This window comes from Phyllostomus discolor, chromosome 10, assembly GCF_004126475.2.
Source record: "Phyllostomus discolor isolate MPI-MPIP mPhyDis1 chromosome 10, mPhyDis1.pri.v3, whole genome shotgun sequence".
Classification (NCBI taxonomy): Eukaryota; Metazoa; Chordata; class Mammalia; order Chiroptera; family Phyllostomidae; genus Phyllostomus; species Phyllostomus discolor.
Window position 1 is genome coordinate 52,585,605 of NC_040912.2, and position 16,561 is coordinate 52,602,165.

The 16,561-nt window shown below is 36.9% G+C and overlaps 1 protein-coding gene and 1 non-coding gene across 2 annotated transcripts in view; both read left to right on the top strand.

Moving 5' to 3' along the window:
• Positions 1-16,561, top strand: part of LOC118496948 (POU domain, class 6, transcription factor 2-like) — a 286,671-nt gene that overhangs the window by 127,671 nt on the left and 142,439 nt on the right. The window contains exons 2-3 of the mRNA XM_036010272.1: positions 9,460-9,551; positions 13,097-13,325. Of these exons, the coding sequence (XP_035866165.1) occupies positions 9,460-9,551; positions 13,097-13,325 (321 nt within the window). The remainder of the gene's footprint in view (positions 1-9,459; positions 9,552-13,096; positions 13,326-16,561) is intronic.
• Positions 2,405-2,565, top strand: LOC114508283. Its single transcript, XR_003685526.1, has one exon. It is a non-coding gene; the product is annotated as a U1 spliceosomal RNA (small nuclear RNA).

A 16,561-nucleotide genomic window follows, 5' to 3' on the forward strand; every position in this document is an offset into this window, starting at 1 on the left:
GGTCTCTGGAGTCAGGCTCCACTAGGAAAATATCTGAAAAACACAATTTCTATCATGGCATTGGATGTTTATTGTGTTCTGTCTCCCTGAAACATTGTATATGATGCATAGTGCAGTGTAGCCTTGGAGTCTAATAAAACTGGTTTCAAATTCTGATGCTATCACTCACTATGTGATCATACATGAGTTGTTTAACTTATCTAAACCTTAATTTCCATGTCTGTAAAGTGGGAATGATAATCCTGACAACAGCAGGACTTCTGTGGAGATTAAATGAGAAAACATATATAAAATACTGAGCAAAGTATCTGGCCCATAGTAAGTTTCACTAAATGGTAGCTATTAAGAAATATTTGAGCAGTACATAGTCTAGGTGAAAAAGATGTGGCCTTCCATTAATCAAATTGCTCAGGATATAATTGCTTCTGTCACTTCCTTCTTATGTAAAAGAAAAATGAGTTAACCTCTATAAAGCTTAGTTTCCTGTATAAACGAACACAATAATTATAAACTCCTTATAAGGTTATTGTAAGAGTTGATAAAATGATATATATAAAATAATCAATGCACTACCCGACACACAAAACTTTATATGTATAAAGAAAATTATGCAATGTATCTAAAAAGGGAATTGAGGGAAAAGAGAAATTGTTTATTCAAAAGAAGAAACACTTTAAAAGTATTTGGTCAGACACCGCCTGTGCCTGCAGGAGTAGAGGGAGAGGGCATGCTGATTCCTCTGATCCTACCATGTCCACAGAAGCTTCCAAATGCTCTGTGATGGATCAGTGTCCTGCCATAATAAAAGACACTGGTCAAAGGGGAAAAATGTCCAATGCAGTGAGTTTTTTATCAGGCTAAATTTCTTCAGTTTAAAGGATTGTCCTGTAAATGGAGAACACATCCTTTCGGGAGAGGGAAGGGCATTAAAATGTTTTTATTGTATGATAATGTGAGTGTATGGCAATTTTTAATGATGTTTTTCCTAGGCAAAATTAAATGTTGAGATATTTCTAGTCACACGATTATTACTTACTTATTATTTCTTTAATTTGACTGCCCTACCTATGAATTCTCAAAGTCTGGGAAAGTCAATGTTCTGTGGTTATCTAATCACCTGCTCTTTGCAGTCACAGTGTAGCTACTGCATTGGGGGTCTCTGACATGTTGTACCACATGTATTATCGGAAGTGACTATAGCCATAGGCCATCATTTCCAATTGAAATAATGTTTTTTTCTATTGTAGTCCATGGTTAAATCATATTCTGAATATCATATTGGCAGCCTCCTTGCTGCTGAAAGGTTGTGCAGAGTTCAGACCTCTGGAAAGCAGCTAGGTCTGGGAGAGCAGGGGAATGATACATCACTGCGATTTTCATCGAACTGATCTGAGCCCAGTGTTTGGGCTCTTGTTACTATGACATATATCTCTCCATTTCATCCCCTGTTTTTTACACTTGGGTTGCCAGATTTTCCATGTGGGGCTGTTAGCTAAGAGTCTCAATAAACTGAAAAAAGTTTAAGAATTCATGATAAGGTTTTTAATGGGACAGCCCTTTAGGCCTATAGGTCTGCAAAGAGAGCCTTGCAGGTATAAGAAAACAAATCCAGACATTGCTGGAAGATGATGGAGGACTGGATATTGCAAAAAGAAATACAGAGACTTCTGACTCTACCAGTTAAAGCCCATAGTACTAACAACACGGGTGTTAAGAAAAAATTGACTGTTTTCCCTTTCTTCCCTTAAGCTTTATCTCCCCATCCCAAAACATGCATCACACACACACATACACACACTTCACAACTAAGCCAGTACCAACATTTTAAAGGAGATTATTTAACAATGTGAACTTTTTCAAGCACATTTAAAGTCAGTTCTAAGTAATTCTTGCATGTTTTACCAAAAGTAGGTAACTGGGGAGAACTTTAAAACAGTTAATTACATTGCCTTGGAGAATCTAGATGATGTCCCCTTGTCAAGTATGTTGATGATCCAGCAGTCAGGAGGGAAAATCTTTGTTTGTTTTGTTAGTGAGGGTGTAACACTGTTAGGAAACTAGGTCTACAACTGAGAAAAGATATGTGACATCTTCTATATGTTTTCTCTTTTGAGGAATTCATGCCTCATCTCTCCATCATTGGCATAGGTAACTGAAAATTAATAGAAAATAAAATAGTATTTAATCTTAATTTTACACCAAATGGTATATTTGTGTGGTCATTAATAATGATGTAATATGGATGCATTGATGACTTATAAGTTTAATTTCTTGTTGGGGGAAAAGCCATGTCTAAATTCCTTTGCAGACACAAACACTCTTTAAAATTTACACTGATTTGGAAAAATAACTCTCTTAATGAAGTTGTAAAGTTAGGTGCAATTATTAAAAATTTGAAGACCCCATACATACCTGGTAGGGGGGTATACCATGATCACAAATGTGGTTTTCCAAGGGCGAGGCTTACCCATTACACTCCAGATATGCTGACCTCGGCAATTTCCCCAAATGTGGGAAACTTGACTGCATAATTTGTGGTAGTGAGGGACCACATTCATTCTCTCCGCTGGCAAAAAAAAATAAAACTATATAAAAATTCGAGGACCCTTTATAAGGAGGTCCCCAGATGAAAAATTAGTTATCCAAAATTGTATGGAAGCTGAATACATATGACCTACAAGCACACAGAGCTCCCAGCCCAGTAGGTTTAGGACCTGAGGTCACCATCTTGCAATTCTTAATAATTTACTTTTGTGTGCTTTGTGAGTAAAGTCTAATGGGACAACAAGAGCATGTGGGTGGATCTGTGGCTTGGAACAGCTAGTGGCCCAGCTGCTCCTTCCTCATGTCTTCTGGACAGGGTGAGTTCTTGGCCACCTGCTCCTGCCTCTGGCACTCCAAGACCCCTGGAACCCTAAGTATGGCAGTTACCTTCTTCTTTCTGCCCTTTGAAGGGATCCAACTCAGTGTGCAACTCAAAAGGGGCTTCAGGTCCCCCCCTGATTCAGGTGTCCAGTGAATCCCAGCAGAGAGGTTGCAGTCCTTTGGCTTCACCCATCTACCATGAATCAGGGCAGCCATACTTGGAAAGGAGAGATTGACTTTCAGGCCCAGAGCAGGGACCTGCATTTTCATTTTGTACTGAGCCCCACAGATTATGTAGCTGTTCTTGATTTAGGATTGAGCATGGGTGAAGCATGAGAAAGGAAGCTCTGTAGATGGGCATAAAAGCACAGGATAAAATAACCTTAGAATCCACAGGGTTATGCCAGAGTTCCCTCAATCATTTGAGAGCAAAGACTTTATTCCTGATTGAGTGCAATGTGGAGCATTTCCCCTAACAGTGACCTTGTCAGAGGAAGAGTCTGTTTCCTGGGAGAAGTGTGTTGAAATGAGCAAGCCTTCTTAGATTAAAAAAGGCATTTTTAGATTAGGCAAAATATTCTCAGGTGGTTTAAAATCTGTGTCAAAATTATTTCCGTTAACTCTGATACGTATCTCTTCATTTTAAGAATACCAACTCACAACAACTTACATAAATGGTGACATGCATATATACACATGCCAAGTCCCAGAGCTGGCCTGTAGAAGATACAAAATTGAGTTTAAAAGAGTCTTTGCCTCAAAAAAACTTAAACTCTTGTGGACATAGCAGTACTTAGGAAAAATCCATACCCCAAAGCTCCCTATATGCCAACAGTGTGTCATGGAATTTTGCCTATGTTTGATGACTCTCTCATTTTGTATCTCTTTTTTGAAAGGAAGCATTTATAGAAATTGAGACCTTTATTGGATTGGATATTATAAGACTTCAGCTATTCTTTTATTAGGTGGATGTAAAAACAATGATTAAAAAATTGTTGGAGGAAGGCTGAGTGAGATTCCATAATAAAATGTGTTTAAGGAGTCTTCTATACCAACATAGACTAAGTCTACATGTACAGCTCAAGCAAATATTGACTAATTTTAGTAAATATTATAAAAACACTTTCAGATAATCAAGTCCAAATAAGAGATTTGTAGGGTTTCTTGTTTTGCTTTATCTAGATATCCCAGATCTCACTTTGACTTTTCATGCAATCTGTGAGGCCTTTAAATAAAGATCAGCAGTTAGGACCACTTAAGACCTAGACCCCTCACAAAGAGAAAACAAGACTTCCCTCCTCTAGAGGCCTGTTAAGTTACCTGCTAGAAGAAGAAAGGAGTCCATTTTGCATAATTAATGTAATCAGACACTCTCTGTTCTCCAGACCTCAATAGGTGAAGTTACAAGTGCTTGACAAGAAAACTTACAAAAATATACAAACCTTTATGTAAATAAATGAATGTTTGATTTTCAAGTGTAGTTAATTACTTTAGAGTCTCCACTTCCACTAGACTCCTGTATAGTGTTCTGTACATAAATATGTGTGTGATCAGTATTGTAAAGAACTTCCCACCAGCAATACAATTTGACAAACATTGGCAATGTCTCTGAAAAGACTTAGAAACATCTTCACTAAATGCCAAGCCCCTCCTTGGCATTTAGTAATCTTGAAGAAATTGAAATAAAAGGAAGTTTAATTGAGAGGGGACTTTTGCCCTGCTTAGTTGGGTGCACATACCCAAAATAAAATAATGCATTCAACTGTCTATCTTATAATAAGCAACCTTTGCATCACCTTACTCACTGGTGAAAACCACAAACAATGGGTAAGAAAGGTATGAATATCAGGAAAAGCCGAGGGATCCCTGCAACGTTCACATGATTATGTTTGTGCTAATGCATAGAGGACAGAAACCCAAAAGCTCTCTGCAGAACATGAGTCATTAAAAATGCATCAGTAATTAACAAGAGAATATGGTGCATTGAATGGGATGGCATGGCCACCACATGGGAAAAGGTACAAATGGTTTATTCAGGGTGAGCAATTCATATTTGCAATTCTGTTTCCTTCTCAATGCCTTGGTCATTGAATCTTCTTTGCAAATGTAGTGGGATAATGCTTCAGAAAGGAGTATACCCTCTCAGGATTAAAAATGTTTTGTTTGTTTCTTAAAATGACTTATTTGGAAGTCAACTCCAAAATGGGGAGAGTATAAAACTCTATACTGGAGTACATATCTATCATACTTTAGAATAGCTAAGCAATGCTGAGCCTAGTTTGCCTTAGTTAATGAAAAACCATTATACCAAAAAATAAAAATAAAAAAGTAACTTGCTATGAGGAACAAGTGATGGTCTCTCAGGAACTCTGACCTTGAGTTGGGTGGGGAGGGTGGAACTTGTGAGGCTCTCTCCTCAGAAAGGCACTGAAGGGAGGAGTCCAGGGCCTCAGTACCACCCCTCTTGGTTCTGCAGGTAAGTCCAGTCTCTCCAGAGTAGAGTGATCTGCAGGCAGCTTTACAGGTTTCATATGTGAGATCCACACTGGAAGGATGGTGTTGAATAAACCAGTGCTCTGACAAGTGAATATTTTAACAATTAAAGTAAGTTTTTGCCTAGTTTACCAGCCAAAATCCTAATCGATCTTCCAGTACCTTCAAAAGATTCCCTGTATTTGCAGAGAACTAACTCCTATTACATAACATTTTAAATTTTACATTGTGATACATCTTGAATCAGTTTTTATACTCCTTGAATTAACAGTGAACAAATCTAATTACAAAATAGGTATATCTGAGATGATTCTTCTCCTTGCTAAACTATAAATCCCCCAGGATTATGATGGAAGAATGTTCCAGGTAAAGAAACTTGGAAAGCCAAGCAAGTAATGCTAGCTGATGACCCACCAGCTGCTCATAAAACTAATTGAATATGCATCTTCTGCATAAAGCAGATTCAGAATTGCCCCAGCAGTCTAAGCCATTATTTTCTCTCATGGTCTTCAATCACTAGTGGAATTTTATAAAACATACATGTGAGCCACCTCTTAGATGATCTGTTAATAGCCTCATGAGAGATGTGAACCTCTGTGTTCAAAAATCCCTGCAGACCATTCTGATTCACAGGCCTGGGTAAGAACTACTGGTCCAAGCCAGGGTCTGTGTCAGAATTTGGAAGCCATTTGGCAGTATTATTCTGTTATATTTTCTGATCATGCTACTATAGACTAAAAGAAGCATGATATATGAACATCTCACTTTGTAGGCTCCTAAAGGCCCAACTATTTAGTTCCTTTCCCAACATTCATTAAATGGTACAGAATATGGAGTTAGGGTGGTGTGTGAGGGAATGAGCATTTGTACACATAGGGACAGGAATATGTATTGAGTTGACTTGGGGCAGATGAATATTATAGGCAAATTAAATAATATTAAGTATTACATTAAATACAAAATAAATCTTGTTAAATAGCTATAGTCAAGAGAAATAGCAGATATGTGACAAGTATGCATTGCTCCAAAAATTTACATATTTTCTTATTCAATCTTCACAACAGCAACCCTATGAGGGAGGTACAGTTATTTTCCCAGGCTAATAAGAGGAGGTTAATACATAAAGAAGAGGGAAAACAAGCCCAAGTTCACATAAGTAGTGAAGTGGCAGAGCTAAATTTAAATGCAGGCAGAGTTTAAAATTTAAGAGTCCTTGCTTTTAAACTATATATCAAACTGCTTTTAATATCTAAATTGGAATTGACATAGAATTTGCCCATAAGCTCATAATTTAAAGATATTTCCAAGGTTTATACCAAACAGCAGTAAATAGGTAGATATCAATACCTCTCTTGAAGGAATTATACCACCCCCCAAATTAAAAGCCAAGCCTCTGTTTCTATTGGGTGATTGTTCAATCAATATGAATAAAATGCCTGCACTAGGCCTGGGCATAAGTGGTGAACTAGTGAAAACAGTCCCTGCCCTACTGGAGTTCACAGTTGCTGCCTGAAAAACACTGACTATTAAATTCAGAACAGAACACAGAGAACTTTCTGGACATTCTTGGTCTCTAGAGAGGTAACTCTTTTCCCAGGATCCTGGTCAGGAGGAAGCTACCCAACCCATTTTAAGTTCATATTTTCATGCTTCTGCCTGGGGAAATAGCTAACCTCAAATTCTTTGCTAACATAGGCTAAGCACGGCTTCAAATCTCTCTGAAACCCTTAGCCATGTCATTTATTCATCTAACTGTTGGATTCTTCCACTAGCTCTGGAAAGACCCCTGACTTGGGAGATGCCTTACAGCCAGACAGATTAGTTTATGGTCCTACAAAGTTAAACATGACACATGTGTTTGGGACAAATGGAGATGTGCATTAAAAAGAAGCATTACTTTTTGATCCATGCAGGAAAACATACATAATCTCCTCTACAGCCTGTGAAAGACATCATTTTACACATAAAATTGTGTGCAATTGCCCTGTACTGCACTAAATATGGTTTTTGAAAATAACAAGCCTTAAAACAAGCTGCTGTATGCCAGTGAGGGTCTCCAGCAGTAGAAAATAAAATACAAACAAATATGCTCTGTGTAAAGTTATCGGTAACAGACATATACTCTTGTTGACACAGTGCCTGTATGGGACAAATCCTAAACTTTATAATGGGATGTCATCAGGAACACAGTACAGAATGGGTATGATACTCATGAAAGAAACATGAAACTGAAGGGCCTGGTATAGTATAGAATTTTTTTAAATTAAGGTGTATATTTTTTAATTGTGTAAAGGGTTTTTCTCTTTTTCTATGCATTGTAAAACTCTCTTTTCACAATCTGGTGTAAATATCCATACCTGGCATATATGGGGAAGCAAATAAATTTTTAAAACATCTTCAAAAACTAAACTGGGTTTTTAGCCATTTGAAAATTTACCTAATCTGAATATTTAACCAAAAGCATCACTTGGACCTGGCTAGTTCTATAAAAGGACATAAAACTCTGCTGACAGTTTTAAAGTAAAAATAGGACTTGGATATATGAGGAGAGAGTGGTGAGATTTAAAATGCCTAATACAGCTCCCAGTTTAAAGTGCCCTGCTATATAAGCACAATAAGTAAATCATATACAACAAATTTAGAAGAAGGGTCTCTCGCACATTATGGGAAAATTGTTGGCATCTTATAATGGGTCATCTTACCCTTGTTATTAAATGACAGAAATCATTAAAATGCCAAAATATTTTGACAGAATTTGCTTTATAAAATGTCAGCAAGTCTGTGTTTTTATTAGCTTGTTCAAAATCAATTTAGAAATTTCAATAGAATGCTTGTAAGTATTCCCCAAGCAATGTCTAGTCCTGACTTTCTGCACACAAAAAATTACAAATTAATCAGATTTTCAGATTTCTGCATAATGGCTTTGCACATTTATTGCTTAATCCCATTATAAAATGCCATTATGATTGACACATTGCAGTGGAGATAGAAGTCAATTGAATAATATGTAGCAGTCAATTTTATTTGTAGCTTAATGTGCTGAAGTATATTTCCCCACATTTCCATTATTTATAAGTCTTTCCCTTTGGAGAATATATAGAAGAAGTTGTTTTAAATGAGCCAATAATACCTTCTTTAAAATTTATAAGTGTGAAAGAATCATATCTTTTTTCTTTGTCTTCCACGGCATGCCAGTAAACAGAGTTGTCTTCCACATGCTGTTCATAGGACAAATATCAGGAAAGAGAGTCTTGTTAAGGATGGCTTGGAATTGGATTTCAACCACCAAGAAAATAAAAACTACCAACTAAAACTCTTCAAAAATTGCTGTTACCTCTATTTGTTTGTTTATTCATATATTTATTGTTATTGCCACTATTGTACCTGCTATGCTTTATCCTGAAACAAAGTACATAAACCCACACAAAGAAACTATATGTTTAAGAAAGCTTGAAAGCTCTGCTATTTTGGTGCTATTTCATTTTTCATGCTTTGGTGTTCAACAGGATTTCAGCAAATGAAATAAGTATGTGTTCTATGGTTAGCACAGTGGGACTCCCTGGAGTTAATGTGGGACTTCTGTTGTTTCAGTTAGCACCCAGGAAGTTTGCTTAAAGAGTTCTTTTTTAGGTGATCACATAAGATGACATTGAAAAAGGCTTTGTTTTTAGGAAAACACATTCATAAGATTCATTGTCTGAAGGGTGTCTGGAGAAGGGCTTAAGCATATGATAACATAGTTGTACTTGATCATGTCTGATATCACATTTCCTCTGGCTTTGGGAAATCAGATTAGCTGTAGCCCACCTATGCATAAAGGGTGCAGTTTCCCACACAAACGATGCATTGTGGTATCCCATGTCAACTTATGCATAGTACAAGCCTATTAGCACTACTGATGATAGTATCATTTTCCCTGCTGTCATAGCCTACTACCTCCTGGAATGACTTTGACCATCATTAGCAAAATTTATACAGTTGATAAGTGATTTGAATACTGGAGCTTTGATAAATTACTCTGGCATATCATCTGTGCCTTAATGTTGTGTGATATACAGTCTGGGTTGTATGTTAAAGGAGTATCTCTCTTTTGAATTCCAGGGGCCAGAGGAAACCTGGCACTATCAGACCCAAGTACTCCTGACCAACACCAGGCCGGTCAGACCCACCCCCCATTCCCGGTTGGGCCACAGGTCAGTATCTTTTAACAACACATTAGCTTGCATAAAGGATGATTTAATCATGTAAAGAACCAAATAAATAATAATGAGTTAAATCTAATTAAGTCTAGCAGAGAAAAGATGGTGATAAATATCAATATGGGAAGCTGTCTGACTACATTATTTATTAAATACCATCAAGAAAAAATGTGTTTGCAGAACTTTTCTCTTTTTTTACAGAAAAAAAACTGGTTTTAATCATTTGGAATCCTGTTTTTTTTTTCTTCTTCTTAAGACCTACTACAACTAAGCTGTTGGTTGCCATGTAATTTTCTAGAAAGTAAAACTTTAATGACTGGATTGTGAAGAAAATTAAGTTATTTCAGCCCTACTATAGGCATTTTTGAAATATAAGATGTGATTTAATACAAAAGTTAATGCAATTTTAATGCAAGTTCAGCTTATTGGGTTTGACAATATTGTACATCACATACAGCCTCTGCATTAATAAAGAAATACATTCATTATTTTTTAAAGCCTAATATTTGTTTTTCACAGCCCAGTGTGGTTATATAAAGATATAGAACACAATCACAAAAGGCTGGGCTTTTTTTTTCTTTTTACCTCTGTCATTCAGTGTGAAGTTTTCAGAGTTCACCCTAATTTTATGGAAAATGAAGCTGATATTTAAGTCTTTCTCTCTCATTGGCTGTCAATTTTGTTTCTAAAAATTTCTTATTTCTCCGCACTTTCAGGGCTCACCAGTTCAAGGCTTGAAAACCCAAGTTTAGAGCTTGGGTTGGTCTTGACTTTCTTGTTCCAGCACCAGCAAGGCCCTTGATGGCCTTAAATCCCAATGTGCATCTTGGAAGCCAAGGGCTCAAGGACAGAAATCCTGGGGAGATATGTACTCTCTTATGGAATCCCAGAGAAAGTTTACTGGGAATCTCAGCAACCAGCTTTTTCTGGCTGTGTCCTTTCTGATTTCACTTTTATAATAATGTGTGTGTTTGTAAACATACCAAGGGTAGTATACTCTAAGGCTTCCAGGTTATATGTGCTGCACAGCAGACCCAGATGGTGAGACGTGGTGGATGCCATGAAAAACTGGAGAGTGCATGCCTGACTTTAAGCCTACAAATTCCATTTAAAAAATGCTATAGGCCAAAACTCCCAAATCTGTGGCCTGTATATAGTCTGAGGACTACCCATTTCCCTGCTATCTTGAATTACTTTCTTCAATTATATAACACCAGCTGTTTAAGGAGAAGTTTATAATTTTATACTTATTTTAAAATATATATATATTGCCCTGGCTGGCGTAGCTCAGTGGATTGAGCGCGGGCTGGGAACCAAAGTGTCCCAGGTTCGATTCCCAGCCAGGGTACATTCCTGGGTTGCAGCCATAACCCCCAGCAACCGCACATTGATGTCTGTCTGTCTGTCTGTCTGTCTCTCTCTCTCTCCCCCTTCCCTCACTAAAAAAAAAAAATAAAAAAAAAAATTAAAAATGCTAGTCTCTTTAAAAATAAATAAATAAATAAATAAATAAATAAATAATAAAAATATATATATTTATTTTTGTGCTTCAGAGTACTTTAAAAACAGCACCGTTAATCTGGGTGAATTTAGCAAAATATGACAAATATGTTAGGAGCAAGGCCCACAGAGCCTAGAGAATGGTTCTACAAAACTAGGCTACATGGAGTCCTAGGGCTTCTTCAGAGGGCTCCCCAGAAAAAGCCTTAAAGGAAGACTTTAGGAAATGACCAGAGAGTGGGCTCAACCTTCCTCCATCCCACTCTGCAAATAAAGCAGCCCGATTTCTCTAAATCTTCTCCATGAATTGAGAAGGTGTAATTAGAAACAGGTGCAATGTGGGCTCTGAAGCAGCCTATCTGGACTTGAGTCCCCTACCCCCACTAGACATGGGATTTGGGGCAAGTTACTAACCTCTCTGTATCTCAGTGATGGGATAACAGTTAATACACATACTGTGCACTAGAATGGTACTTGGCTGTTAGACACCGGGCTTTATACTCTGCCTTATTGAATTACCATTTACTTTATAGAATCATACTGCATTAACACCAAAAACTTGAAACCCTTCCATAAGAGTTTTATATTGGTTTGTCTAAAAAAAAAATGGACATGGCTCACAAAGCTCCCACAAGGGTGCAGTGAAAGTCCTGGATCATCTGGCTTGGCCAGGGCAGGAACCCTGCCTATGTCACCCTGGTAAAGAGCACTCTCCAGCTCAAATATGTCTGATGCCCAGAATATATACCTATAAGACTGCCTTTCCATGTCAAACAATAACAATTGGCTAAATAGTGGACATAAACATGTATTTTAATGTTGTTTTAACTGAACATAGAATGTTAGAATTATAACAAAGGAAATATTTAAAACATTTTATAATTTATTCTCATTAAATGTTTTTGTTTTTCTCAAAATCATTTTAGATCTTATCATTATACATATACAAGATAATTTTCCATTTAAACAATGATTTCATTATCACCTGCTTAATTAATCATTTTCCTTTTTTTGTAAATGATATCAGCTTTTATTTATTTTTTTAAGATCTTTTAAAGGTTTTATTTATTTATTTTTAGAGAGGGAAGGGAAGGAGAAAGAAAGAGAGAGAGAGAGAGAAACATCAATGTGCAGTTGCTGGAGGCCATGGCCTGCAACCCAGGCATGTGCCCTGACTGGGAATCGAACCTGCGATGCTTTGGTTCTCAGCCCGTGCTCAATCCACTGAGCTATGCCAGCCAGGGCTTCATTTTCCATTTTATTTCATGTATTCTTATAAACTTTTCTATTTTTCTAAAAATATATCAAAGTGATTCATTTTAAAGACTATGTAATATCTTACCAAACTTAGTATTCTAACCATTTGTCAGCATTTATGTATTTTAATATGTAACGCATACTTTCATGCATTTAGCTTTTTTCTGTTTGAATTATATCTTCAGCCTATATCCTAGGAGTATATTCTGAGTCAAAATGGGATGAATATTTTTGTAGCTATTGATGTGGACCTCCAAATTGCTTTCCAAAAGGTTATGACAGGGTACATGTAATAAATCTACTTAATAGTGTCACTATAAACTTACCAGCACTGAGTAAATCTTTCATATTACTTTTGCTAATTTAATAGATGAGAAAAGAGTTTAATTGCTATTTTCAAAATAAGAAAAATTCCACAGATCCCAATGAATTCTTTCTGGAACAACACAGAATAAATTAGCAAAGTTTCAAAATTATAAGGGTAGAATAAAATAAAACTGTATTGGAAAAATAACATATAAGTGTAAGGTGTTATTTTTAAAGGTATTTGAACTCCTTAGAGGATGTTAGGACCAAATGGAATTTTTCAAAAATATAAGTAAAAGGCTATTTCCATTTTTTTTTTCTACCAGTCAACATATTTTTTTTTCTGAACTAGAACATGTTTCTTTACTACTTGTCCAGGAACTTTACTGACCCTGCATAAATAGAAGAAAAAATGCTCTAAGGCCTGTATCTTGGTTTCACTGAAAAGTGAGCTGGGATTATCTGTTTCTGTGCAGCCACTTCTGACAGCACAGCAGTTAGCCTCTGCTGTCACTGGCGTGATGCCAGGAGGCACACCAGCCCTCAACCAGCCTATCCTCATCCCCTTCAACATGGCCGGACAGCTAGGAGGGCAACAAGGACTGGTCCTCACACTGCCTACTGCGAATCTCACCAATATCCAAGGGCTGGTAGCAGCAGCTGCAGCCGGAGGCATTATGACTCTGCCATTGCAAAATCTACAAGGTAAGTCATTGTGTCTTTGTGCCATGTAGGTCTCTGTCCACTGGCCAGTTTTTTTCTGCGGAGGACAAGTACCCCAAATGTTAAATGTGGCTCAGAGCTGCTTCCACCATAAAGAACATAGAAAGCTTATGTAGGAAGCAACATTTCAAATTGTCTTGGGAATCCTTAGCTTGCTCAAGCCCTGGGCTTTATCAGTCCTTATTTCCTAAAATTAATTTCAGGTATTATGGAAACATTTATGAGCAATCATCATCAAAAACTCACACTTAAAAGTATTATGCTGTTACTTAAAGACCTGAGATACAATCTCATGAGTTCTTCAATTTAGCCATCTTCAACGAAAGGTTAGACATGACTGGTTTGTGCATGAAGTGGTTGAAACATCTTAAGAAAGAATCCATTGGAATAATTAGTTTAATTACTATTGTGTTTATTAAGTATATTTCAGTTATAATTATTCAATGAAATTATATTTGAAATCATAGTTTATTATGAGAAAAACAGACTCAACTATTGAGCCTTTCTGTTTACATGAGCACATAGCAAGAGCTGAATTCTAACTTTATTCAAAAAGAGTAGTTCGTTTGACATTATGAAGGCTATGACTTTTCTTTAAGAGATTTGTTAACACTAACTGATAAACTTGTTTACAAGAGATTCCCTGAGAGAAAATATTTTGTGATAGAAAATGACTTGAATATAATTAAGATACTTAATAAAGAGTAAATAAATTTATTTTGGATTAAGCAAAGGTGTTTTTTCTATTGATATAAATGTTAGTGACTAAATTTCTTTTTGCAGGATGGGAGTTTTGTTGGGTATGTTTTCAGAACAACCATATAAAGTACATTTTTAGTTGGCCAGATGCCAGTGTTCCTAATAACCTACTAAACTGGTCAGAGCATCAGTCCACAGATTAAGAAATAGGCCAAGTAAAAACTGATTAACTCTTGACTCAAACTTCTTAACATACTATTATGTTCTAATATCCCATCCACTGTTGCCACTTCTTGACTTTCACTTTAATGTTTAAAATAGCCTCTCTTCTACCATTAAACTGTGCCAAGAAAACCACCATTCATAAATCATGCATGCCCAGGACACATAAATGAACAAATTTTGGTTGTTTCAAATTTGAGAGTGCCTGGGAAGCCAAGATCTCAAGATTAAGCAAATATGGCAGGAATGAACAAGGTGAAAACAAAAGCAACACAGTGTAGGGAGAGACTTTTTAATGTAGGTGGATGATGAAATCTTAATGAAGAAATGGGCATTATGGAAATGCAGTCTTCCATTTGGAACATTTGTACTTGTGGGAATATTGGATATTATAAATAAACATAGCTTGTGGGGTAGGTCATGAATTAATCCTGCTTGGTTAAAATGGACACCAAAGTCAGAGTTAAAAAAACTGGGCTTGTTATATCTTTATTACAGTTTGGTATTCTTAGGGCTTTATTACTTTGTTATTTCAAGGGTTCAGAATTACTGGTCCAGCATGAACTTCCAAACTTACATCAAGTTTCTCTCTCTTTCTCTCAATATAAAATTTAGTATAAGCTTGTAGTTTGGAATTTGGTTCATTTTGGTATCTTTGGTTTCATAAAGTAATCCTAAAGTTTAGCTCTTTTTATCTCTTTGTGCTTCTCACATAATTTCTCTATGGCCTCTTCATCAGAAGTGTATTGGAATTGATGGCCAAGACCTTGTCTACTGTACAAGCAGTAAGGGAACATGTCTCTTGTTTCCACCTTTAAAATTCCAATGATGTTGGGAGGCGGGGGCCAAGGTCACTCAAATGAAACATGCCCAGATGCAAGTCAGACAGTTATAGGAAAACTTCCTAGTTAGTCTGAATACTACAGCCCCTCCCCAACATCCTTTTCTTTAATATCCCTATGAATGAATCTTAATTTCTAAAACACTGTCAGGATCCAAGAGAGTTCTGTATTCTGGCTTTATTTGGCCTTTCTGTTCCTTTCATATCTTTCCACATAATTTCTTCATTACCCAGACCTCACTAGTCTAAGAAATGACCAGCCATCCTGGTGTCCTGAGTCTGGGGGTTCTCTTGGGACACAGGACATTTACTGTGAAACCAGGAAAGTCCCAGGCAAGCCAGAAAGAGTTGGTCACCATGCACGGAATCCAAGGGCAGTAAGGACAATAATAGTGAAATGTCTCATATCTCCAAGGTGCCCAAGATCACTGTCTACCACCTGAAGGGCGGTGCCAGTCAATTACTTTGTTAGTCCAGTGGTGATATCACCACCTTTAGGGAACCAAAGACCTTGATGATCCTCTTTCAAAGACACCAGTCTTATAAACGGGCTACACAAAACCTCAGAAAGAGTCCTTATATACATATATATAGTCAACAGGGTAGACTGCTCTGCCCCCTCCCTATGGTCCACCCCTAGACAATGAGCACAACAACTTTAGCCTCAGGCTTGTAAGAGTCTTTGGAAACAACCAGTAAGTCTTTCTGCCTGTAATAGATGCCCAAACTTATCAGGTGGTTTTATAAGACAGATTTGATGGGTCAGTGTGAGGGGGAGGGATTTAAGTGTTAAACTCCTAGTATGCAGTAGGGCCTGCTTCCATATGGCAGGCTTAGTTATGGATGGTTTCCCTTTCCTCATTGTGAAAGGTTAAGGTTTTATTCATGAAACAAGTTGGCCAGCTAAAATTGTCTCTGACTATTCTCCAACTTTTGTGCCCAGCCTTCCAGCCTATCTGTTCTTCTAACACAAAAGCAACAAATTTTCTAAGAGAAAAAAATTATTGATATCAGTTTTTTAATGGTTTAGAACTCAGGAATATGTTTTCAAGTATTTTCCTCCTCACTAAAGAGATTGAGAGCTGGTTCATTTATATTCCCTATCAAGTGACTGGAATAGCCCTCAGAGCCTTGGAAGCCATGATTCATGAAAGTATTTTAATGAGTACTAATGACATGATGTTACACAGGTGGCTGTCTTGGCTCAGACAGCAAGTGTTCTAACACAATCTCTTCTAAGCAAGGTCCCAAGATCAGTGGCATCAGCATCTTATGGAAGCTTATTAGAAATGCAGAGTCAGACTCCACCCCAGACCCACTGAACAGAGTCTTCATTTTAAAAGGTTCCCAGGGTTTTTTTATTATTTTTATTATTGTTCAAGTACAGTTGTCCCCATATAAATACAAAAGTTTAATAAAGCCTGGTTTAGTGAACTTTTTCAAAAGTTCACTAAAT